The sequence below is a fragment of the Antechinus flavipes genome, chromosome 1, assembly GCF_016432865.1.
Source record: "Antechinus flavipes isolate AdamAnt ecotype Samford, QLD, Australia chromosome 1, AdamAnt_v2, whole genome shotgun sequence".
NCBI lineage: Eukaryota > Metazoa > Chordata > Mammalia > Dasyuromorphia > Dasyuridae > Antechinus > Antechinus flavipes.
The window spans coordinates 547565725-547590594 of NC_067398.1; the positions used below are offsets into that span (position 1 = coordinate 547565725).

General features: G+C 38.0%; 2 protein-coding genes across 2 annotated transcripts in view; one reads left to right on the plus strand and one right to left on the minus strand.

Annotated features, from left to right (window-relative positions):
* Positions 1-18037, minus strand: part of GMPR (guanosine monophosphate reductase) — an 84115-nt gene extending 66078 nt beyond the window's left edge. Inside the window, exons 1-3 of the mRNA XM_051970651.1 lie at positions 17616-18037; positions 9230-9349; positions 5586-5669 (exon numbers count right to left, since the gene is read on the minus strand). Of these exons, the coding sequence (XP_051826611.1) occupies positions 5586-5669; positions 9230-9349; positions 17616-17702 (291 nt within the window). The 5' untranslated portion in view covers positions 17703-18037. The remainder of the gene's footprint in view (positions 1-5585; positions 5670-9229; positions 9350-17615) is intronic.
* The window catches only part of ATXN1 (ataxin 1), a 654648-nt gene that overhangs the window by 571921 nt on the left and 57857 nt on the right, over positions 1-24870 (plus strand). The gene's annotated exons all lie outside the window — the stretch shown is intronic.

The following is a 24870-nucleotide window of genomic DNA, read 5'->3' on the forward strand; positions in this document are numbered from 1 at the left end:
TGAGCTGAAAAAGGAACTAGCAACCACTCCACTATCTTCATCAAGCAAAGTCTAATAGAGTCATAAAGAATCAGAAATTAATGAAATGACTAACCTACAATAACACATATGTTAAATAATAGAGATACAAAGACAAAACAAAGCAATCTTTGTCCTTTTAACTTATATTCTAATGGAGGAAATGTAATTCAAGAAATATTAACAGAGATCATAGCTATAGAAGTAAATTTTTTAAAATACCTCAAAGACTATCTAGTCCAATTCTTTGTTTACAGATAAGAAAACTGAGGCCCACGGAGCTTAGGCGATTTGTTCAACAGTGCCAGAAGTGAGACTTAATTCTAGCTCCTCTAGCTCTGAAATTGTCATTCTTTCTAGTGTACCATCATAATATATCATTTCAATAAATGGAGGAGATATGTGCCATGGATTGTGCGTAGGGCCTGAAGTCAGAAAGCCTGTGTGGGTTGAAATCCCAACTCTGAAGTAAGGCCCTTATTATCTTTACTCCCAATTTCTTCATCTCTAAAGCAGGGACAATCATACTTGCATTATCCATCTCTTGAGCTAATCTTGAAGATGATGTACTGTTAGAAGTACTACAGAAATATGAGTTGATAAAGTAGATAACATTAAATCTTCATGTCTCTCCATGAGACAGTCATCCGTTTTCAAAGTTTTTCCACTCATCTATCTGAAATGCAGAAAGCTAGGTAATGCAGTAGATAGAGTCCAAGTTAAGTCATAAAGACCCAAATTCAAATCGTATTTTTGTGTGCTTCAGTAAGCTTCTAGCTCTAAATCTTTTTTTTAAACTTCAATTTTTCAATTAGAATTTATGCACATTTTTTGTAGAATTCTTTTTATGTTAAACTTAGGAAAGAAAGCAAACTAACTCAAATCTATGATTTTATGATCCTACTTCATCCCAGGTACTGCAATAGGTGCTGAAGATACACACACACACACCAAACCCTGCCCTTAAAAGAGTTTACAATTTATTCAAGGAAGTTTATTTCTAAAACTTCTACACTTCCCTTTTTGACAGCTGGGCTGCCTGAGACAGACCCTCATTATTTAACACCTGGGCTATAACAGTAGCCTTTTCATTGGCCTCCCTTCCCACTCCAAGTTATCCTTCATTCAGCTACCAAAAATAATCTTCCTAAATCACAGGTCTAAATAAGTCACCTTCATACTCAACAGGCTCCAGTGCCTCCTTATTACCTCTGAGATCAAATATAAAACCCTGTCTGTCTTTTAAAGGTCTTTGCAATCTGGGCCTTTCCAACCTTTCCCGTCTTCTTATACTTTATTCCCTTCCACTGTATTCTATGATCCACATCCAGCCACTGACCTTGTTCCATACACAAACCACACCATCTTGACTATAAGTTTTCTGGAATGAGCTCCTTTTTCTCCTCTGCTTAGATCTTACCTTCTACATGAAATCTTTCCCTCCCATTAGTTCCCTCCTTCTAGAAGTACTTATCATTTTTACTATATTTTTCTTGCATTTATATAAATGTTTACATATTGTCTCTTCTATTAAACTATAGTATCTTTGAAGTTAAACACTGTTTCTGCCTGTCTTTGTATGGCCAGAATTTGGTATAATGACTAGCCCCAAATGTTTGTTAACTGCTTTGATCCCCCTCTTCCTGACTCTTAGAGACAGATACAGAAAAGTATTGGTGATAAGCAAAATGGACAGGAAATAATAATGATAATGAGAGTAATGACAACATCTAGAATTTATATTGTACCTGTGTGTCATGTACTGTACTAAGCACTTTACAATTATTAATTTAATCATCACCACAAGCCAGGGTGGTAAGTATTATTATTAATATTTCAGAATTGAAGAAACTGAAGCAAACAGAGAGTAAGGGGTTTGTGCAGGGTCACACAACTAGTGAGTATCTAAGGCCAAATTTGAACTCAGTTCTGCTTATCCACCGCTACCTAGCTACTCCTAAAATATTAAAGGAAGCAAATTTGATCTCATATGTTTCACTGAGAGTTAAAACACAGCAGGACTGAGGAGGTGGTGACAGAATAGCACTGAGTATTGCAAAGATAGATTCATGGGTGACCTCCAGGAATCAGAGACAAGGAAACATTTGGAGCAGTGTCAATGGAGGCAAAAATAGATATAAGGGCATTTACCACAGATCACTTGGACATATAGACCTATTATATGCTGTCTTGGTCAGACTATATGGAGTATATTTTGTTCTGTTCTGGGAGTTGTATTTATAAACAACACTAAGAAGTTAAAGAATATTTATAAAAGGGTAACTAGAATGGTCAAAGACTAAAAATCAAATCATAATTGTTATAATAATTAAGGATTTTTAGTCTGGAGAGCAAAATTAGGGGAGGTCCAATAAATTTTTTTAAGCATTTGAAAGAATGTCATATGGAGACAACATGGCATAGTCCATAAAGATCTGGTCTTGAAATCAGGAAGATCTGGTTTAAATCTTGTCTCTGACAAATACTGGCTGTATGATCCTGGCTAAGTCATTTTCATCTCAGTGCTAGACAAAAGGTATCAACCATTTCTCAGAGTGCTACAACTAGATTAAAATATAATTGGGAAATAGTTAGCAATATAAATAAAAATAGAATGGAACATAGATAATGTAAATATATGGTTTTTTTAAGTCAATATGCATCCACAAGGATCCTTGTCCTGTTTTGATTTGCATTTGAAACTACTGCTGTAGGCAACTCAAGGCCATAAATAAGCTACAACAAACGTTCGACCTGCACTGGTAAGGGAAGGGCTATTTCTTCATCTGTAAGTTCTCTATATCAATTAAAGCATTAAGTCCAGTTCTTATCTCTATCTATCCATATGGAAATAGGTTTAGATTCTCCTGTTGGTGGCAAAAGAGAAAACCTAGAATAATGGATAAAAGTGAGAGAGATTTCAATACAATATAAGGAAAGACTAGAATAGCTAGGTTGTACAGTAAATGCAGTGTCCAGACTGGAGACTCTGTTTAAATCCGGCCTCAGATACTTACTAGCTGTGTGATTCTGGGCAAGTCATTTTACCTGGTTTGCCTTAATATCCTTATCTGTGAAATAAGCTGGAGAAGGAAATGGCAAACCACTTCAGTATCTCTGCCAAGAAAACCCCAAATAAGGTCATGAAAAGTTGGACATGATTGAAAATGACTGAACAACAACAAAAGAGAAGACTCACTTACAATTAGTAATCCCCAATGGACTGAGCCATCTTGGGAAGATAATAAGTTTAGGTCTCAATTCAAAAAAAAGACGAGATGACCACTAATTGAATCTATCATCAAAGGGATTCTTGAAAAGATCCAGGTTGGTTTAAATAGTTCTTTTGCAACTCTTGAGATTCTATCAATTTAGGTTACTAATTTTCCTCAGGACTCATGAGCTTTTAAATTTTCACTTTCTAATTAGACTCTGGGCAGAATAAATCAGATTTTCAGAATTCATAATAAAAGTTGAAGTTCTGATTAATGAAGTGTCCAAAACTGTATTTACAGAAATGGAGATTTGGGGGGGAGGGGAAACATTGATTGTCCATTAACAGGTTTCTCAAAAGGTTTTTTTTAAGACAAAGGGGAAGGAAGAGAAAATAGACATCAATCAAGTTGTAAAATGAAAAAAAAATCAACTGTTCAGTTACTTAGAGTCACTGAAATCTTTTATCTTAGGGAACTATCTTCTCATTAAATAGAATTCAGGCATAATTAATGTACTGACTCAGGTAACAAAGAACTACATGTGACCTCTACAGCAGCAATCAGTATGAGGCAACAGAACTTGGCAGTCACAAAGTGACCCTTTTTTAGTCCTATGGAGAGGATCTCTTATGTGGCCTACAATAAATTTTCTGTTAGCATTACCTCAGAAACCACTGAAAAAAGCCCTTAGGAATGAATTAGGAAGAAGCAGAGGTGGCCATGTCTGCCTTTCTTTTCTACCATTGCCTACTTTTTCTTTGTTGAAAGGTATAACTAGTTGCTGCTTTTATATTCAGAAGTTATATTAAGATTGGATTTGCTTTGGAGTTTCAGGCTAGAAACAGAGGTTATACTCCCCAAATCTCCCATTCAAAACTGTTAATGGCCCAAGGGAAAGCAAAAACATTTTCTGTAAGAAACTCAAGTAGGCTCTATTGCACATGACTGGATTTCTTAATCCCCATTGTCTCTGTTCTAATATGGTAAACATATTAATTCCCCTTCTCATACTGATTCCCTGACAGTTTCTCTTTGTCTATTCAAGTTGTTTTTCTTTTGCAAATCTCTATTGTACTTTAAAATGTACAATCATTTTATACACATTATCCACAACTACCTTGAGAGGTAAATATTTGCAGGTATTATTACACATATTTGTTGTTGTTCGGTCATGTCCAATTCTTCATGATCTCATTTGAGATTTTCTTGGAAAAGACACTCCTTGAAAAAGGAGTGGTTTGCCATTTCCTTCTCCAGATCATTTTTACAGATGAAGAAACTAAGACAAACAGGATTAAATGACTTGCCAGGTCACTCTGAGGCCAATTTGAACTCAGGAAGATGAGTCTTCTACACTCCAGGTACAGCATTCTATTTATTATCCCACCAAAATCCAGTGTTGTTGCTGCTATAACATGTTAGGACTCAAAATAGGTTTTCCAAGGGGAAAAAAAAAGATAAGGAGTTTTCTCGCTCATACAAAAATCTGTAATACTTACTTTAATCTAACAAAAATAATTCTTTGAAGAGTTTGCTAGTAATTTCACATAATGTCAAAAACCATCTGAAAACAGTTCCCTCTTTTGATGACAGAGTCTGTCTTTGGATCCCAGTCCGTAGAAAAATAAATATTCATAAGATCAATCAAAGGAACATAAAAGGGACTCCAAAGGCAATCTAGTTCAATCTCTTCATTATACAGTTGATTAAACTGAGGACCAAGGAAGCAAAGTGACTCACTTATTCTCACATAGGTAGTTAAATATCAAAAGATGGAGTTGAACTGAGAGCTTCTGATTTTAGATGCAGTGCTCTTTCCACTGTTTCGCTGCTTCCTTCTACTAAGGTTATTGCTCCTCTCTTTTTTACTTTCTTTTAATTCTTTGACACCCCCATCTTATCAACAGAACTGAGTGACCTCTACCAGATTTCCCTTACTTTGAAACAATAGACATACCTATCATCTTCTGCTTTCACCTTTTTAAAAAAATCAATCTGGTTTCTTCTATTTTTAGGTTTTCATTCTCCCTGGGGGCAGCATTCTCTGTTTAACTGAGTCTACTATTGGAAGATCTCATAGAGATGGGATCATAGAATCATAAAACTGAATCCCAAAATCCCAAAATTGAGATGCCAGAAATCATCTAACCCAAATCCTTAGAATCACACATGACACTCCACTTGAACCAGCTTTCTATATAAAAAAATATCACACACTGCATTCAAAATATCATGCTTCTCTCTTTCTACTCCGAATACCTTGGAAAACCTAGTGTTGTATTTTTTCTTCCCAATATAACATAACACACCTTGACATGAGTCAAATGATCAATAATCATAATGTGATCATACCTCCAGGCATTCTGGGTGATTTGTGGCAAACAGCTTCCAGTCCTCCAGGGTGTAATGCTTATGAATCGCTGTAAACATGGCATGCTGGGAAACAAAACAACATCATTAGGGTTAGAAGCCAAGTCAGCCCATTTTCCTTCAGGCCATATGGCAGTTATTATCTCACAGCCTCAAAGTATCCATTTTCCTGACACTCACATGTACCTTGCTTTGAATACGTTCCCAGGAGGTAGCAGATAGCTAAGGTGTCTGGTAAGTAATGACACTCACAAAACCATGTTTGCAATTTTGTCCTGATTGGGAGGCGCCTACAATGAGATTAGCGTTTATAATGAGGTCAGTAAGACAATGCCATGAGTGGGATGAGAAAGTCCTTAGTGATTCTGTACACCCTGCTCAGGATTCCGTGTCACCTCCGTAAATGGTCAAAAGAATCATCCCTGTCAAGAGAAGCTTTCATTGTGTTTCTAAGCTAAGCCTGTGGTCCAGCCAAGGCTGCACCAAGAAAAAGCATTAGCTGGTATCTGATTCCAATTCTGATTCTCAGTAAGTTCTTTCTCGTACCTAAGCTAAACCTAGAATAGTTGAGTTGTTCCTGAGGCGGTGGGATGTGATAACTAAGGGCTCTGTAGAGGCCAAGAGGCCTTATGAAGTGGAAACAGCACTGAAGAAAACAAAGATGGAGAAGAACAACTAGAATAGATTAAATCCCCCCAAAAAATTGTGACCTAAAGGTCACAATTTGAGGGCACAGAAGTACATAAAAGAAGGGGGAACTCTAATGGCATTCCAAGAACAAAGGCCGATCTTTTCAATATTGATATTGAAATTCCAGTGGTGTTGCATGGCTACCAGATTAGATTGTATGCTCAAGGGCCTAACGCATAGTAGGTACTTAATAAATATTTATTGAATTAAATGTTTAATTAATAAATGTTTATTGAATTAAAATGACCAAAACAGAGAGTACTGCCATCTTTGCATAACTGAAACTGAAGATCAAAAGAATAATTGAAGCCCACAAATTTGGTGTGAGAATACAGCAACATATTTCCCCCAAAAAAATTATTACACTGGTTAAAATGAAATAAAAGATATAGTCAAAAGAAATATATGACCCTAATCCCACTCAAATAAAAGAGACTGTTCACATCTTAAGAATGGGAGATTGCCAATAAAGACTTACTTGCTTCATATCAAGAGAATGCAAGAAAGTCCCCCAGAACAAAAAGTAGAGCCCCAGTAGTGAATTAATTGAAAGACATGGAGAAGGAGCATCACATTGGTAGGAGGGTATAGAAGGGTTAAAATTATACTGCCGGAGGGCACGATTAATAACAGTCAAGTATTCATTAAGCACCTGCGAAGAGACTGTACTAGATAGTAGTAAAGAATGAATTTTTTTTTTTAAGGAGTACATAGAAACCACATATATAAACATAAACAGCACAAATGTAAAAGGAATAAATAAAAATATTACATAGTAACAAATAAAAGGTTGTTTGAGTTGAGAAGCTTGATGCATCTTAAAGAAAGAGAGGGACTCTGGGAGGCAAAGGTAAGGAGGAAATACATTCCAAGATGTAGGAATGTCTAGTACAGAGACACAGAGATTGGAGATGAGAAATGGCTTGTCATGTGTGAGGAAGAAAAAGAGGGCCAGTTTGACTGGATCACAGAGTACAGAAGGGAAAATAATGTCCAATAAAGCTGGAAGATAGACTGGGATCAGGTTGCATAAGGCTTTAAAAGCTAAAGAAAGTTTGTATTTTATCCTAAAGGCAATAGGAAACCACTGGAGCTGACTGAAATCTGAGCTTAGGGAAAATTATTATTAGATTATATATGTATTGGAGTATTAGAGTACAAAATCCTTAATTCATTAGACTTAGTCTTTGGGGCTTCAATAGGGAAAACCAAGATCAATGAGAAGAAGTTATATGAAGACAGATTTCAAGTCAATATAAAAAAGAATATTCTATCAATGAAATGTCTAAAATTACAATGGCCCAATTCCTAATCTAAAATAGAAATGATAACCTAGTGGAGAGCATCAGGCCTAGAGTCAAATCCAGTCTCAGATAATTACTAATTGGGCAAGTCACTCAACTTCTGTTTTTCTCAATTTACTCAAATGTAAAATGGGGATTATAATAGCACTTATCTCCTGGGGGTTTTGTGAGGATCAAATGAGATAATAATTGTAAAGAGGTTAGTACAATTCTTGGCACATAATAGGTGCCATCCAAATGTTAGCTATTAACAAGAATAATGATGACGATGCTTGAATTATTTACCTCACTTGTTTGTTGAGAAAAACTTGAAGCATTAAAGGTCTTGAAGAAGTTCTTTGAAAGTAAGAATAATTTTCTCTTTTCTTTGTATTCCCAGAGCTTAGCAATATGCCCAACACATTGCAGGTACATAATAAATGCTTGTTGAATTGATTTTATCAGACATCAAGAATACCCTACTTGGACTGCTTGCCATCTGAGGGAGGGGGTAAAGGGAAGGAGGGGAAAAGTCAGAACAGAAGTGAGTGCAAGGGATAATGTTGTAAAAAAATTACCCAGGTATGGGTTCTGTCAATAAAAAGTTATTAAAAAAAAAAAAAAAGAATACCCTACTTGTTGGAAGCATTAAATTATAAGATAGATAACCACCTATCCAGGACAGTAGGAAGAAGATTATGTTCAATGACTTCTAAGGCCAAGCATATGATTTCTATGATATAATTCCAACTCATTTGCTAAATATGGAAATTGTTCAAAAAAATTTCATTCTAATCATAATAATGTCTCAGTAAGTCCTGTGACTATTATTAGCTACCTTCATAGGAAAAACTCATTTTATTTTAGCCAAAGATTTTTTTCCCTCTTTCTTTTTTTGATTTTTTTTTAGATTCACAATCATCACATGCAATATCATTGCTCTCAAGGGAGCATTTATTAAGGACCAACTACGTGCAAAGAACTGTGTTGTACAGTTGAAAGCCAAAGAAGTAAAAGACAAGTTTTTCAAGGGGTGTGTAACTATTCTAATTCAGAACGATAACTTATAGAAGAGATATTTTCTGGAAAAGGGTGGGGTGGGTAACAAGTCTGTCTTTTATCTTAAATTAATATTTCAAGTTCAATATAAAAAGAAAAAATTCACAATACCAGAAGAGATAGCCTTCTAGCACTATCAAAATGTGTTTTTGTTTTTACAGATAGATTCATTTAAAGTGCAGGCTTTAAATCTTGACATCATAGCTCTTCTCTCTAGCATCAACTAAACAACTGAATTTCTTAATACTTCAAGTTCTCCAAACTAGTTTTTAGAATACATGGGTAGGGAAAGAAAGGATGATAATCTATGGTTCCTATTATTTGATTGTTGCAAGTGAAGAGTTCATTTCACTTGAGTTCTTGACCGGAAGTTGAACTGAAGAATCATTATGGACAATGGAACTGCTCTATTTCTCCTAATGAAATAAGCTAAATAAATCCTTGTTTTTTCCCCTCCCATCAATACTGCATCCACAGCTGACTGATGAAGCACTAATTGGAATTTATTTTACTCTGCAAACATCCAGAGGGCAATTTTCCAATTTCCAACTATAAAGAAAAGAGAGAAAAATCCTTCCTTCCCCAACAAGTTACCTGAGTCATCACCACAGCCATCTCGAAAGTACCAACTGTATCCATATTAGACACAATGACAGGGATTCCTGAGTAGGTCTGCTTGGAGTTGCGAAATGTGAAGCTGCATTTAAGATCTACCTATTGGGAAAAATGAAAAGGTTAAGTGCTTTCTCCATGTCTTCTTCTGACTTTCCCATGTGGCTTGTTCAAAACATAGGGATTTAATGAAGATGGAATTGGGGGGCTGGGCAGAACATAAATGAAGAATATGGCTCAGTGAATCCATTCTGATGTTAGATTTATTTTCCACAAAGTAATAAAAGCTGTTTTTTGTATATCACCAAGAACAAAAGGCAATGGATTACATCTAGTTTAAATGCTGAAATCTCTGTTGGGTAAGTCTGTTACAATTATTTCTTTGCAAGGCTCATAAAGGCCAAAAATAATGTTCTGACACAAAATGAAGCTCAGAATCAGAGGTATTAAGCCCTTTTGCTAACAAGCCCTTCTTTGCCTAACTTCCCAAATCTAACCCTACTTTCTAGTTCATATTCTTCATTCCAGCTCTGAAAGGCCATCTGTCACCCTTGCCCACTTTGTACACTGCCCAAACCATTCTGCACCAAAATTCTCCCCACCAACTTCTTTGCCAAGCCTCTTTTGAAACTGGTTTAATTTCAAAATCACTTCCTTCTTAACTAACCCCACCCAGAACCAGACATTTTAATCACTGTTTCATTATCTCCAAATAATCTACCCTTTATTTTTCTAGTTCTTCATTTTTTTTTACTCTTAAGAGTTTATTTTATAAAGCTGTGGTTAGTCTATTAGGGAGTCAGAGATCTGAATGCTTATATTCATATTCATCCCTCTGGATTTCAAGTTGTTAAAGAAGAGGGACATTACTTCTTTTGGAATTCCGAGATCACATGATTAGGCAGCCACTGTCTAATCCCAAGATCAGGAACATCTAATATGATAGACACAGTAGTAGCTTGATGAAGAACAGTGAGTTGGGGTCAAGCCAAGAGTACACTGGAGACAGCTCAGATTTGCTCAGGAGGGCAAACTTAAATTTGTTGTGTAAGCATTTATATCTTGGAAGACAATGTTACTAACCAGGGCTTGATTGATTGTTTTATTGATTTATAGACTTAAGGAATGGAGGAAATATTAATAATGCATATAAAATTTGAGTGTTTAGCTGAGCACGAGCTTTTTGTTTTGTTTTGGTTTGGGTTTTGTTTTGTTTTTGGAAAGCCAGTTATTATATGTTTATCAGCACCCAACTCAGCCAAACACTTGTAAAACAACATACACCTGGCCAAAAAACTGAACATTTGTAGCTATTCTCAAATGACACTTAGATGCCATGCTGAAGATACCACAGGTGAAATGGTGGAATAAATGAAGGGCTGGTTCTATTGCTACTTTTTTTTGTTGTTGTTGAGGCAATTGGGATTAAGTGACTTGTCCAAGATTACACAGTCAGTAAGTATTAAGTGTCTGAGACTAGATTTGAACTCAGGTCCCGAAGATTTCAGGACTGGTGTTCTATCCACTGTGTCACCTTGCTGCCCGAGTTCTGTTGCTTTTAAAGTAATTTAGAATGAAGTCTAAACTAACCCCATAGCTCTTAATTAAATCAAGAGCTTTCATTTTCATTTATTTTTAATTTGTTTCTTTTTATTTTCAGTTCCAAATTATCTCCTTCCCTTCATGTTCTCTCAAATCCATTGAAAAGTCAAGAAATATAATACCTATTATATATATAAAGTTGTGCAAAAACATATTTCCAACATTAGCCAATTCCAATAAAACCCTCCAAAATAAAACAACAAAAAAGAAAACCTAAGGAAAAGAAATAAAGATAAAAGAATATATTTCAATCTATGCTCTAAGTCCATACCTTATCTGGAGGCAAATAACATTTTTCATCATGAGTCCTCTGAATAGTGATGGATCATTATGTTAATCAGAGTACCAAAATCTTTACTGCCGATCATCTTTATAATATTGCTTTTATTATTACATTCTGTTTCTTTTTATTTCATTTTGTATCATTTTATATAAGTTCTTTCAAGTTTTTTTGAAATCACCTCCTTCATCATTTATTTTAGCACAATAGTATTCCACACATTTATATCCATAACTCAGTTCTCCACATCCCGATTGGCAAGAGTGTTCATTTTTAGCCATACATATTTAGAGATTTTATCCTTTCCCTGACCTCTCCCTTTCAATTAAAAATAATTTCATATTTCAAGCATACTACTCAGACAGAAAAATTTATGGACTAGATTGGACCAATAATCCCTCAATGAAGATCAAGATCAGTGTTTTTTCATATAGTGACTATTTCTGTAACCAAAATCTGTTCAGGGAAAAAGAGATCCACTTAAATGAGAGACTATCTTACTAGGTAGATAGGAGTCTCACCACTGAAATTATTTGGGTTTTATTATTAGGATGAAAAGTTTTTTAAATGGTGTCCATTCTAGCCATGTGCCTGGTTTCTTCATATGAAATTCATTCTTTTTCACAATGAATAATGCTATATGTAACACACACCAATATGTTAAAAACAGCAACAACAACAAAAAAAAATTGAAAAGAAATTATGCCATAATTGCATAAGCACGTGGCAGCTTATTTCCTCACCCTCAATCTTGGTTCTATTTCCACGAAGAAAATATCTCTGAAATACAATGATTATATCTAATGAGTAGATTAGCCATAATCAGGACAGGACAGAGAATGATCCTGGCATTTGGTTATCTTGGCCTAAATAATTAACATTTCAAAAACTAAGTTTGCAGTTATACTTTTTCTTTGCTTTTTTATAGCTTTCTTTTCTTTTCTTTTCTTTTTTTAGTGAAGCAATCAGGGTTAAATAACTTACCTGGGGTTACTCGGCTAGTACATGTCAAATATCTGAGGCCTCCTGCTTCCGGGGCTTCTGCTTTATTCACTGTGCCACCTAACTGCCTCTATAATTATATTTTCAAAATGCACATAGTTTATTTAATTCATGCTGTGCGCTGGCAATCCAAGAACTATTAGCAACATATACAAACCAGAACTAGCTGTGGAAAACACAAGCCCTGATAATCTCTAGACCTTTATGTAAAGTGAATTCTTGCTTCTTGGGAAACTGTTCCTTTATATTTAGATATAGATCTAAATATGTGTCATTAATCTTCATTCTAAAGCAGAGTACTGGGTAGGTTAACAGAACTGGAATTAGGATAAACTGACTTCAAAATCTGACCTAACAGGCAGCTAGATAGTACAGTGGATAGCACATTGACCCTGGAGTCACTGAATTCAAATGTAGCCTCAGATATGTATCACTTAATATCAGGCAAGTCATTTAATCCCAATTGTAAAAAAAAGAAAAAGAATAGAAAGAAGGAAAGAAGAAAGGAAAAAAGAGAGGGAGGGAAAGAGAAAGAGAGGAAGAGAAGAAGGGAGGGAGAAAGGAAGGTAGGAAGGGAAAGAGGGAGGAAGGAAGGAAGGAAGGAAGGAAGGAAGGAAGGAAGGAAGGAAGGAAGGAAGGAAGGAAGGAAGGAAGGAAGGAAGGAAGGAAGGAAAGAAGGAAAGAAGGAAGGAAGGAAGAAAAAAAGGAAGGAAGGAAGGAAGGAAGAAAGGAAAAGAAAGGAAAGAGGGGAAAAGGACAAAATTTGGCTTTGAGTTATTTGTTGGTTGTTCAGTAATTTCAAAGGAAGGAAGGAAGGAAAAGAAAGGAAAGGCGGAAAAAGGACAAAATTTGGCCTTGAATTATTTGTTGGTTGTTCAGTAGTTTCAGAAGCATCAGACCCTTTGTGACCCCATTTGAACTTTTCTTGGCAAAATCTTTCTCAGCCTCAATTTATTCTTTCATAAGATAACAATACCTACAGCGCATGCCTTGTTAGGTAGTTAGTTGTAAGGATCAAATGAGATAATGTATTAATAGTGTTTTGCAATGTTTAAGTCATTTATAAATGTGAATAGAATATTGTATTTGAACGAGGAAGACCTGAATTCAAATCCAGCCTTAGGGATTTGTTAGCTAGTCATTCAACTTCTGTGCCTCAGTTTCTTCATCTGTAGAATGAGGATAACAAGGGCACTCACTTCCCAGGGCTCTTGTAAAGTTAAAATAAAATCATATTTGTAAAATGCTTTGCAAATCTCAAAGCAGCATACACATGCTAATTATTATTAGTAGGAGTAGTTCAGTATATAGAGATGAACAGTGAAAGAATTTATTTCTAAAAAATCAATGGCACTTAAGAAACTGCTGACATTTAATATGAAGTGGTTGGCCTCTGGTTGCAGCAGGCCCACAAGGCACATACACCCGTGTTTCACATTCCAGCTATTAAGCCTGCTTGTGACCCCTTAAGCAGGAAAATAAATTAATCAACTTACTGCCTTAAGGTCAATGAGAAGACAAATTCTCATTCAAATAAGTCTGTGCCTGGCTCCCCAGCTAGAGAAGCCGATGGAGCTCCCATCTAATCTTTGAATAAGACTCTGGCCTAAAACGGTATATGTTAAGTGACAGTGTCAGTTCAGAGGGATCCCTCAGGAAGTTATGACCCTCAGTTTCCAAGATTCAGAAGGCATCTAGCAGTTCTGAAGTCCAATAGAAGTTTAAAAGATCATAGGATCTTAAAGCTGCCAACAGCTGTATGGGCCAACTCTCATTACACAGATTAGACACTGAGGATCACAGACACAGACCTTGGCCAAGATAATCTGGTAATATGCTTGTAAATATTCAACAACCCTCTCTATGAAAATAAATTTAGGCAAGACACATTTTTCAGTTTAATCTGGATTATTAACATTTTTGTGCATTCTCACTAAAATCTAACAACTGATTAACCAATCCAGCACACATCCCTGCCCGGTAATTAGGCTGCCCTGTGGATACAGTACTGGGCTTCAAGTAAGGAAGTCTGGAGTGCAAATGCAGCCTCAGATACAACGCACCTTAGTGTCTTTACCTCTAAAACGAAAAATAGCACCTACTTCACAGGATCATTATAAGGATCAAATGAAATGATAATTGCAAAACATTTGTCTGTTACCTGGCACTTAGTAAGCATTATATTAATATTAGTTATTGTTATTTTTGATGTTATTATCAGAGCACTATGTTGAAGTCTATCCCAGAATAGATTACAGCAGCATAGATTTAGAAGGTGAAGAGATCTTCTATGTCATCTAGTCTATTCCCCACATTTTACAGAAGAGGAAAATGAGACCTTAAGAATTTAAGTGACTTGCACTAGTTAAATAAGGAGCAACCCTAGACCAGAGCTGGGATGAAAATTAAGTTCTCCAAGGGATGATGATGTGGTCCCCTTGAGGCCTTTAAACCAGGAATAATTAAAATATAACACCTAGGTCTGCTACCCATTAAAGGAGAGTATTCTTACACTCAGGCTACTGTGGTGTAAAAGGGCTGGTCAGTTTGTTTCAACATCTTATGGAATTACAGATTTCCTAAATCACACCAGGGATAATACATCAGTAATTATCATTGCACTCCAAAGACCAGATGGAAAGCAAGGAAGATCAAAGTCAAAAATGTAGGATACATTTTAAAATTTAAAAAGAACCCAGGGCATGAATGAAATGGAGACACTCTCACTGAGCAGCAGCATCTGGATACATGTAGAAGAGGGAAGGTTTCTTGTTTCATCCCAGAAAACAGAACTGGCAGCCATGGGCATAACCCTTTCTAGCTTTGTGACTTTATAAGAGTCACCTACTTTCCTGTTTCCTCACCTGTAAAATGAACTAAATTATCTCTAAGGAATCTTTGCAGCTGTCTAAGTCTGAGGCCTGTCCTCCAGACAAGTGAGTCCCAGGCAGGGATCACCATTTCCTGAGAGAGGTTCAGCCTCTCTCTCAGAAGTAGTTCTCCCTATCCAGCTCCCCATTTATGTTTTTCGTTTCCTCTATTAAAATGTAAACTCCATGAGAGTAAGAACTCATTTGGGAATTTTATAGGTATTTGCATCCCCAATACTAAACAAACTGTTGATATTCAGTTAAGCATTTAATAGATGCTTCATTTATCTAATTTTTTGATGCGAAGAGTAAAATTCAGGCTTAACAGAAGGAAAAATATCCTTATCGTTAGTATCTTCTAAAAATGGAATGGATTGCCTTAGGAAATAGCCATTTTTACCTGGTAGAAAGGGGACTGAGAAATATTCCCAGAAGGAATGGGTTCAAACTTTTGCTCAGCTACCTACCATATATATGATGTTGGACACATCATCTAACCTCTTGAGAGCCTATCATCCTGTGATCCTTATTACTAAGGCCTTCCAAAGAAGGCTAGATGATTCTACATCAGGTTTGTTACAACTAGAGGTTGTTGGTCCTTCCCAGTTCTGAATTTCTGTGCTTCAACTGTACTGATGCCTCAGTAATATTCTTATTGGGATGTCAAGGACAAGTCAAGGGTAGGGAGGGATATCACCAAATGACAGGTTTCTCTAAGCACTAAGAGGCCCAGTCATGTGCTATGTTTAGGATTTTGTGAACAGGCAACACTTTTATTTTCTAGTAATCACACTTGGAATTTGTTCTACAATTTCCCCAGGGGGCCCAACCAGTCAGAAGCAGGAGAGTACCTGACCCCGCCAGATGATTCTCTGTTCCCTCTGCTCTGTCTTCTGTCACAATGCTTTCTGCCCCAACATCTGGGGTAGCTCCCAGAAAGTTTATTGTGTAATAAACTGCTTTTTTCTAGTTTCTACAATAGTGCTACCTTCAGCACTCCATTATTATCTCTTTTTACAGTTATCTTCACCCCAGTATCTGCATGTAACAGGCTCCTGTATAAGTGATGAATAGCCTTTCAGAAGAATGGTATTGCCTCTCCTGTCCACAAGTTCACTTTGACCCTTATCTCCAGTTAGGAAATCCCTTAGAGGTATAACAGGAATCTGCCAGGACATGAATGAAGCTTTTTTTTAATGGCCTAGGGTGCACAGAAGGAGGAGAGGGAAATTTCCCTGGGGCTCTGAAATCCTATCTTGCAAGCCACTATTAGTCCTGCTTAGTACAAAGTATTTGCCATCCCTGGCTCTATGGAAGGGTACCAGGAAGGAAGGGCACTAAGCTTCTGCCAGCTAGAGTGGTGAGAGTTAATTCTAGACCAGCCTCTTCCTGTACCACACTGCACCGCACCCCAGCCAACCAGCTAGCCCTGTTACTCCTCAAAGGTGACTTTACTTCTGGTTCCTGGGCAAAAGCACAACGCTGCCCTTTTTCAGCTAGGATAAGACACTCTAGTTGGCAGTGCCAGGTACCATCAAGAAGTCATGCTAAGCCTGGTACCAGGATAGACAGGTACATGTGCTTGCCTCAGGTATTTAGGCTTCTGTTTTTAAGACTGTATGCAGCAGTAACTTGGTTCTGGCTTGCTCTGTTTACTCCTATGTCTCTAGCCTCAGTGATGGTGTCCAATTTCCTAAGCTACTCTAGTCACCAAGACAAGGCTATACCAACACCAATATGACAAAGAATCAGTTAGGCTGTCCATGCCTTGACCTCTCCCCTCCCTCACCAGGTTATCGCACCAACCATTCATCCTCTTCAATTTCTTTCCCCTAAAGCCATTTACAACGCAGGGTGCCACCTGCTAAGAAGGCTTTTATTCCATTCCAAGAAGAAATGACAAAAAGCACAACCACCTGCTGGGATCTTTCCTCCCCACCCCCAACATTTTTCTCCCACACTTAGGTTCTGACTGGGAACAGCAGGCTTGCCCAATTCCTTAGTGTTATATTTAGAATGGAAATATATCTCCCCATCCCACCCCAGAAGAAGAAAGAGCCCCCTACCAAGCCCACCAGCTCCATAGGCAATCAAAATGTATCTGGAGCTACACGTCCAAAGTCAGAAAACTCCAGGGACTCACGAGTGTAAAGTCAACAGCAGCTCTCAATATTGAGAACCAGAGGTGTTTGGCGTCCCCTCCCATCCCCCACCCCATCCCCAAGACACACACACACCCGTACATTAAAAGTCCGGTCCAAAGGTATCCCGATAAACAATTCTTTTGCTCACTTGTGGCAGGGCCATTTCTCAATTTGTCTTCTATCTGCCTTACATGCCCTCCATTCCCCAATGCCCAATCCCGGGCTTGGGAAATAAGAACTCTTCATTCTCCCTTTTCCTTTTATCTCTGCCGTGAAGGCATTCTCCTGCTCCGGCAAGGGAGCAGCTGACCTTGACCACATCTGGTCGGGGGAAATAACCCAGCACTAAACTCAGGAATCCCAGAAAGGAAAACAATGTTACAGAACTCTGGCGTTAGGTACCGAGGAAAGGGAAAGAAATAGGAACTCAAAGCACACAACCATCACGCGGCTTCAGGCTCGGCCCCCACCTCGGCTCGGCTTTTGAGGCTGCTGCGCTTAGGTCTGAGCAAGACATCCTTAAAGTCCAATTTGAGGTCTGCATCTACCCGGGGCATCTTGTGGGATCTGCAGGAAGGATTCCTCTCTCTTCCTCTGTGCCAGACTCTCCCTTTTTGGCCCTGGGAGAGAGAAGTCCCCTTCTTGCTGTAGGGGCCGGGGCGACGCCGGCTGGCTGCGCGGCGGGGTCAGCTGCTGCCAAGCTTTCGGGACTGCTCGGGCTGACGGTCTGCAGCCGGCGAGTATTACAGGGAGGCCGGCCGCTCCATCGCTTTATTAGGAGAGGGCTGTTTTTAGAACCGGCTTCTGCAGAGCGCACGCCCGGCGGCTCGCGGTCTCCAGTTTCCTGCTCCGGCTCTCTCAGCTGCTGGTTCACTCTACCTCCCTCTCTCCGGCCCTCCCTCCCTTCCTTCTTCCTTCCTTCCCCTCCCCCGCCCCCGCCCCCCTCTAGTCCCCGTTCCCTCCAAATGGAGCTCAGTGTGAGCCAGGACATTGCAGCAGAGTAATCGATAGCACTGAGTGTGTCTAGAGAATCGGGTTGGGCAAGGATGATTATCGTACAGGAAGTCTCAGTTTATGGGAAAGCTGAGGGTAAAAGACAACAATTCTAGCGGCAACTCACCGGCTCCCCCGCCCCCCAACCCGGCAAACAACTCTCCCCTCCCCCCAGTCTTTCTGTCTCTGGCTATCTCTCTGTATCGCTCAGTATCTCTGCCTCACTAACCTCTCAACTCCCACTCCCGTCTTTTCTCTTCTGTCTCTTTGTCTCTGATTCTCTCTCTCTCTCTCTCTCTCTCTCTCTCTCTCTCTCTCTCTCTCTCCTCTCTCTCTCTCTCTCTCTCTCTCTCTCTTCCTCTTTCCCCTTCCCCCTTCCCCATCTCTGTCTTTTCCCCTCTATGTTTCTATCAATCTCTCCTTGTCTCTCTTTTCTGTCTCTGTCTTTCAGTCTCTTTCTCACTTCCTTCTTTCCCCCCTTCCGGTCTATTTCTGTCTTAATCATTTCCTCCCTTTCTGTCTCTGTCTCCCTCAAATAAACATATATGCACATACCTACACGTGTACACACATATATAACATATTTATTTGTAAATTTACATATTTATCTGTATATAAGCACAAACTGTTACACACGTGCCTTATCTTTCTTATTATCTTCCTGTTTAGGTTAAAAGAAATGTAGAAAAACTCCTAGTACAGGAAAAATCTCTCTCTCTCTCTCTCTTTCCCTTTCTTTTTCCCCTTCTTCATCTTCCCTTTCATCTTTTTCCCCTTTTCAGTATCTCACCATGTATATATAGCATATACATAATAATAATTTTGGTTATATATATACATATTTATCTGCACTTGCACACAAGGATATGTCATATAATATTGCCCTTTCTTATCTTTCCCATTTTGCTTCCTGCTTCAGTTTAAGAACATGACACTCTTGTTGAACACTGGGACATAAATAGTTAGTCTAGATGCTAAATACCATGTCACTTACCTGTTGAATTTAAAGGGGAAAAGAAAGGCTTCCACCTTCTTGCCTGTTTTCCAGATTTACATCAAGCTCAATTTCTCAGCCAATGGCTTAGCAGGACCTCTGATCTATAAGAAAATCAAGTTCTAATATGGGGGTTCTTGATCTGAGGTCCATATCTGTGGGTAGATGGCAGAGGATGAAATTGGAGGGGAAAATACATCTTTATTTCTGTACTGTTTCCTTTCTATTTCATTTAATTCATTTAAAAACATTCAGAGAAGGGTCCATGATACAAACAAGGTTAAGAATTATGTCCCTAAGGCATCTGGAGGAAAGTAGGAGGTAGTTGAGGAATTCTCATTCCTCTAAGCATATTAATAAAGGAATTTTTAAAATTCCATTTGGTTAATGATTTATGGTTCTGCTAAAAAGAAATAAACAAAAGAAAGGAAGAGAGTGGTGAGTATAGATTGCATGTGAGGGTTTTCAATGATACCAAGTTTGTAATTTTCCAAGAACCCAGGGATTTTGTTGTTTAGTTGTTTTTCCAGTCATGTGGGACTCTTTATAACTCCTTTTTGAGGTTTTCTTGGCAAAGATATTGGAGTGATTTGTCATTTCCTTCCCCAGTTCATTATATAGATGAGAAAACAGAGGCAAAAGTGGGATTTGCCCAGGGTCCCACAGTTTTGTGATCCCATTAATAGCCAGAAAAAGACTCAATAAAGTCTTCCTGACTAGATAAAAATACCATCAATTCTTATCTACTAAATAAGATAATTTTGCTAAATGCTAAAGTTTCTTCTAGTCCCAGACTGATGATCTATGATAAAGACACACAACAGTACATTATATGAATTTTAGTGTAAATACCAATCAATAATATTATGGAGCTAACACCTTATTTCCACATTCTTGTTTCTCCTCTCTTCTTCCTCAAAGGAAGCAATATACCAGTTTCCAGAATATTTAAGAGTGTTTTCAAATTAACTATCCAATATCTATCAGTGTTGTCTTTATGATAAAACAAACCCGTTGACTTTATAGAACTATAAGATAAAAGGAATCTTAGAAGTCACCTATTCAAACCCCCTTATTTTATAGATAGTAAATCAATGATTTCCCCATGATCACACAATTTGTAAATAGGAGAGATGGGAGCTAACTCCAAAGCTAGTAAGAACTTTGACGACTACACCATACCATCTCAAGTTTGTTTTTTGGTTTTTTTTAATCAATAATAATCTTCTTTACAGTATTTGCTCTGGTAAGAAAGGCATTACTACAAACTAGTTTTGAATATCAAACCAACATATCCCTCCAAAATAAAGCAAATGGATCTCTGGATGTTAATGCAGCCCTTATACACTAAGATAAGCATTTGATACTCTGCCTATGAGACTACACTAAGATTTCTTAGTTCTGCCTTGTCCTTTTTTCCATGGATCATATTTCTCATCTTAGTCACACTCACTTATTCTCTTCCTCTTCTCCCCCCCACTACTACTCTGAAATCTCATTGTGGCTTGGCAGTAACTATGGGTTCTCAGCAGCTGTGTCAGCAGTGTACACATGCTGGCACGTTCTACCATATGGGAAAAGGTTTAGTGTCAGTCTTGGAGAAGGACTGGATATCTTTTGTGTGAAGACCAGCCTGACTAAATTTGGAGAAATCCATCATCAGAAGATTAGCCACCTTGAAAGAAATTTTTCAGCCCTAGCAAGTGGAGTAAGAGCCAGAATAGGTGGAAAAGAAAGAGAATGATCATATTTTTAAAAAATCTGGTTTGTTATTGTCCTTTGTGCTTAAAGAGGACCAAAATACCATCACTGTTAGAGTCAATGGACAGTGTGTTCAGCTATGACTAATCATACTAATATAAGTTTGAAAGGCTTTATCACAGGTCAGACATGATAGGTCACATGATCATTTGGGAGAAGATGTATCTCAATTTACACCTCTCATGTTTCTTTTGAGATATCATAATTCTTTGCTTATGAAACACAGTGCCCTCTTTAATGCAGGACCATATTGGGTGGTCTTGTGCCAATGTCTTCAGCAAGACTTTGAGAATGTCCTTGTATCATTTTTTCTGCCCACCGTGTGAGCACCTGCTTTATATGAGTCCTCCATGAAATAGTCTTTAAGCAAACGCCACATTCAAACAACATGGCCAGCCTATCAAAGTTGCTCTCTTTGTAGTAGAGTCTGAATGCTTGGCTGTTCAAGTCAAGTAAGACCTCAGTGTCTAGGGTACCTTATCCTGTAAAGTGGCCTTTAGAATCTTCCCAAGACACCTCAAATGGGAGTGATTCAGTTTCCTGTCATGGTACTGGTAGACTATCCAGGTTTCACAGGTATATAACAATGAGCTCAGCTCCATAGAGCTTCAGTTTGGTAGGAAGCCTAATACCCATCCTCCCACACATTCAGTTGCTGAACTAACTCTGACAATGTATGTAACTACCTCATCATCTATGTGTACATCCCTGAAGAGTATATTGCCAAGGTACTTTGGGTTTGGATAATTACCTTCAGCAGGCTGGACAAATGATGTCACTAGATAGAATATGTAGAGGACAGCCCATGGGACTTCCATGGAGAACTTCAGGTACCGATAGCACACTGTGATACCACTAAGGAGCTGGGTTAATGATACAGGAAGTGTTACCTACCAGATTCCCAATTTGGAGTCCTTGTGCTAAGACAAATTCAGGTGGACAAAGGGGAAGGACTGTGAATGAGGGCAAAGACTGCACTTTTATCAGATCAAAAAGTCCACTCTAGGTATGCTAAGAGGGGATAAATCACACCCCAGAGAAGCCAAACTGCAGATTTAAAGGACTGTGAGTGACTTTCTACCCTTTAAATTCCAAGGAGAAACATAACCAATGCTCCAAACCTTAGAAAAAAACAGAGGTACAGAGGCAGCAGATAGTAGACAGGAGAAAATTGGGAAATAGGCCTTTGGAGAGGGATATCACATTAATAATTTCCTGGGAGTTCCAGAAGAGAGTCAGTAAGGGAATAAATATAGTCCTTTTTAAGGATGGATAGTGTTCAGAGCACTGCTGCCGGAAGGAATAACTCTTCTCCCAAATGGCATCCTGGGACAAAGCACTGGTCATCTTACCCTATTACAAATCCTGTAACTGCTATAGTTTTTCTATCTTGCAGTATAAGCTAATTGATGGAGCCATCATGCCATTTGTATAAACTGCTGGAATAGTATGATTCCGGTGAGGCTTTTGTTTTTAAAATATCAATGAATCTTAGACTTAAGACTCTTCATGTTAATACAAGATGCATTTAAATGAAAGAAAGCCAAGGGAACCAATGAAATTTGCTAACACTCCTCCTCCAATACACACAAACATGCAAGAATTGTTTCTGAGGCATAGGATTACCATGTGGGAAAAGATTCAGCAGAAATATTATGTCTGGTCATTTTGATCTCCACATACAAAAACAATGAAACAATCATTGGCCCAATGTATTCTGAATAACAAACTTTCAGTTTACCGTTTTAAAACAATGCCAACAGAAGCAGATATGACTGCTAGTTTCTTAAAATTTATTCCCTGTTTCTTCATGGGGCAAATTCAGTTGCTTAAAAAGTATATTTATTTACATTTATCTTTGGAGCATTCATGTTCAAACTTGGCTATTTTAAGAGATGCTTAAAGCTTGGGTTTCAGATTGCTTAATATGGAACGAAATAAGTATTAAAACCTAGGTGTTTTTCTTATTATAGTATTAGTACACTATCTGTTCTCCACAATTATTCTTAACTCTGATGATACAGCAGTGGAAAAATGGATGAAGTACATGCAAAGGACATAGGATAATCTTCCAAAGGGAGGCTCCACATTTCTGTGAACTTTGGTTTGAACTGTTGTTTTTGTTTTTGTTGTTTTTTATGTCATTCCCTCAAATTCACCTTACACTCATATCTTCTGCCTATGTATATTCCTTTAGTTGTACTATTACTGATACAATTTTAGAGAATTACAAATATCACTTTCCCATGTCTGGATATAAACAGTTTAGTTCTATTTAATTCCTTATGCGTTCTTTCCCATTTTAACTTATTTATACTTCTTTTATGTCTTGATATTGGAAGTCAGATTTTTGGTTTAGATCTTGTCTTCTTATGAAAAGTTAAAATACTTTCTGTAATTCCATTTTCTCCCTTGAAGTATTATACTTAATTTTTCCAGGTACTTGATCTTGGTTGTAGTCCTACCTCCTTTGCCTTCTAGAATACCATGTTCCATGACCTCCAGTCCTTTAATGTAGCTGCCAAGTCCTATGTAATCCTGATTATGACTGCCTGATATTTGAGTTGTTTCTTTCTGGACACTTGTAGTACTTGTACCTTGACCTGATAGCTCTGAAATTTGGTTATAATGTTCCTTGGAGGGTTTATTTTATTTTATTTTTTTTTGGGGGGGGGGGAGTGAGAGGGAGGGGAATCTGTTTCCCAAGATGATTTCTGGTGCCTCATTGAGAGGCCGGTTTGGGGAATGATTGGCAGTGCTGGAGCTTGTAGGGATAAGAAAGTTTACCAGGTGATGAATTAAGGTCCTAATGTTGGTAACTGGCGTGTGCTGAGGCCAGTTGGGTTGTTTCGAATTTCCCTGCAGTTACACTGAAACAAATGGTGATCTGGTCTCCAGAGGACAGCCACCTATCTGCAGCCCTGCACCAAAGCACTTGGAGGTTTAGCTACACAGCCCTGGGCCACACCAGAGCACATGGTGGTTCTTGGAGCTGTAATCCACAGGCTGTCCTGGTTATGCTTTATTTTTTTTAATTAAAGCTTTTTATTTTCAAAATACAGGCATGGATAATTTTTCAACATTGACCCTTGCAAAACTTTGTGTTCCAAAATTTCCTCCCCTTACCCCCACCCCCTCCCCTAGATGGCAAGCAATCCAATATGTGTTAAACATGTTAAAAATATATGTTAACATGTAAAGGACTGCTTGCCATCTAGGGGAGGGGGTGGAGGGAGAGAGGGGAAAAATTGGAACAGAAGTGAATGCAAGGGATAATGCTGTAAAAAAATTACCCTGGCATGGGTTCTATCAATAAAAAGTTATTATAGATAGATAGATAGATAGATAGATATAGATATATAGATATAGATATGCATGTATATATATGTATGTATGTATGTTAAATCCAGTGTGTATAAAAATATTTATACAAGTATCATGTTGCATAAGAAACATCAGATCAAAAAGGAAAAAAACTGAGAAAACAAAAGGCAAGCAAATAATAACAAAAAGAGTGAGAATGCTATGTTGTGGTCCACACTCAGTTCCCACGGTCCTCTCTCTGGGTACAGATGGCTCTCTTCATCACAAGATCATTGGAACTGGCCTCAATCATCTCATTGTTGAAAAGAGACATTACATCCATCAGAATTGATCTTCTCATAATGTTGGTGTTTGCCAGCTCAACTATATTAGGTCTCAGCATCTCCTGCATTTTTGCTGAGGTAAAACTCCATACAAACTCACTGAAAAGCTTCCTTCCTGGACTGTGCCTGAGACACCCCCTCCTATCCTTACACAAGTGAAATGGACCCCTCCTGCCATTTTTCCAAGTTCTTCAGCTAAAAAATTGTTTTACCCCATATCCTTGAAGGTTCCACCACTTCAGGACCTATCTTGTGACAACATTTTATGAGGTGAATATGGAAGAGTTACAGCAATTCACTGCTTACTCAACCATCTTGGCTCCTGGAAGT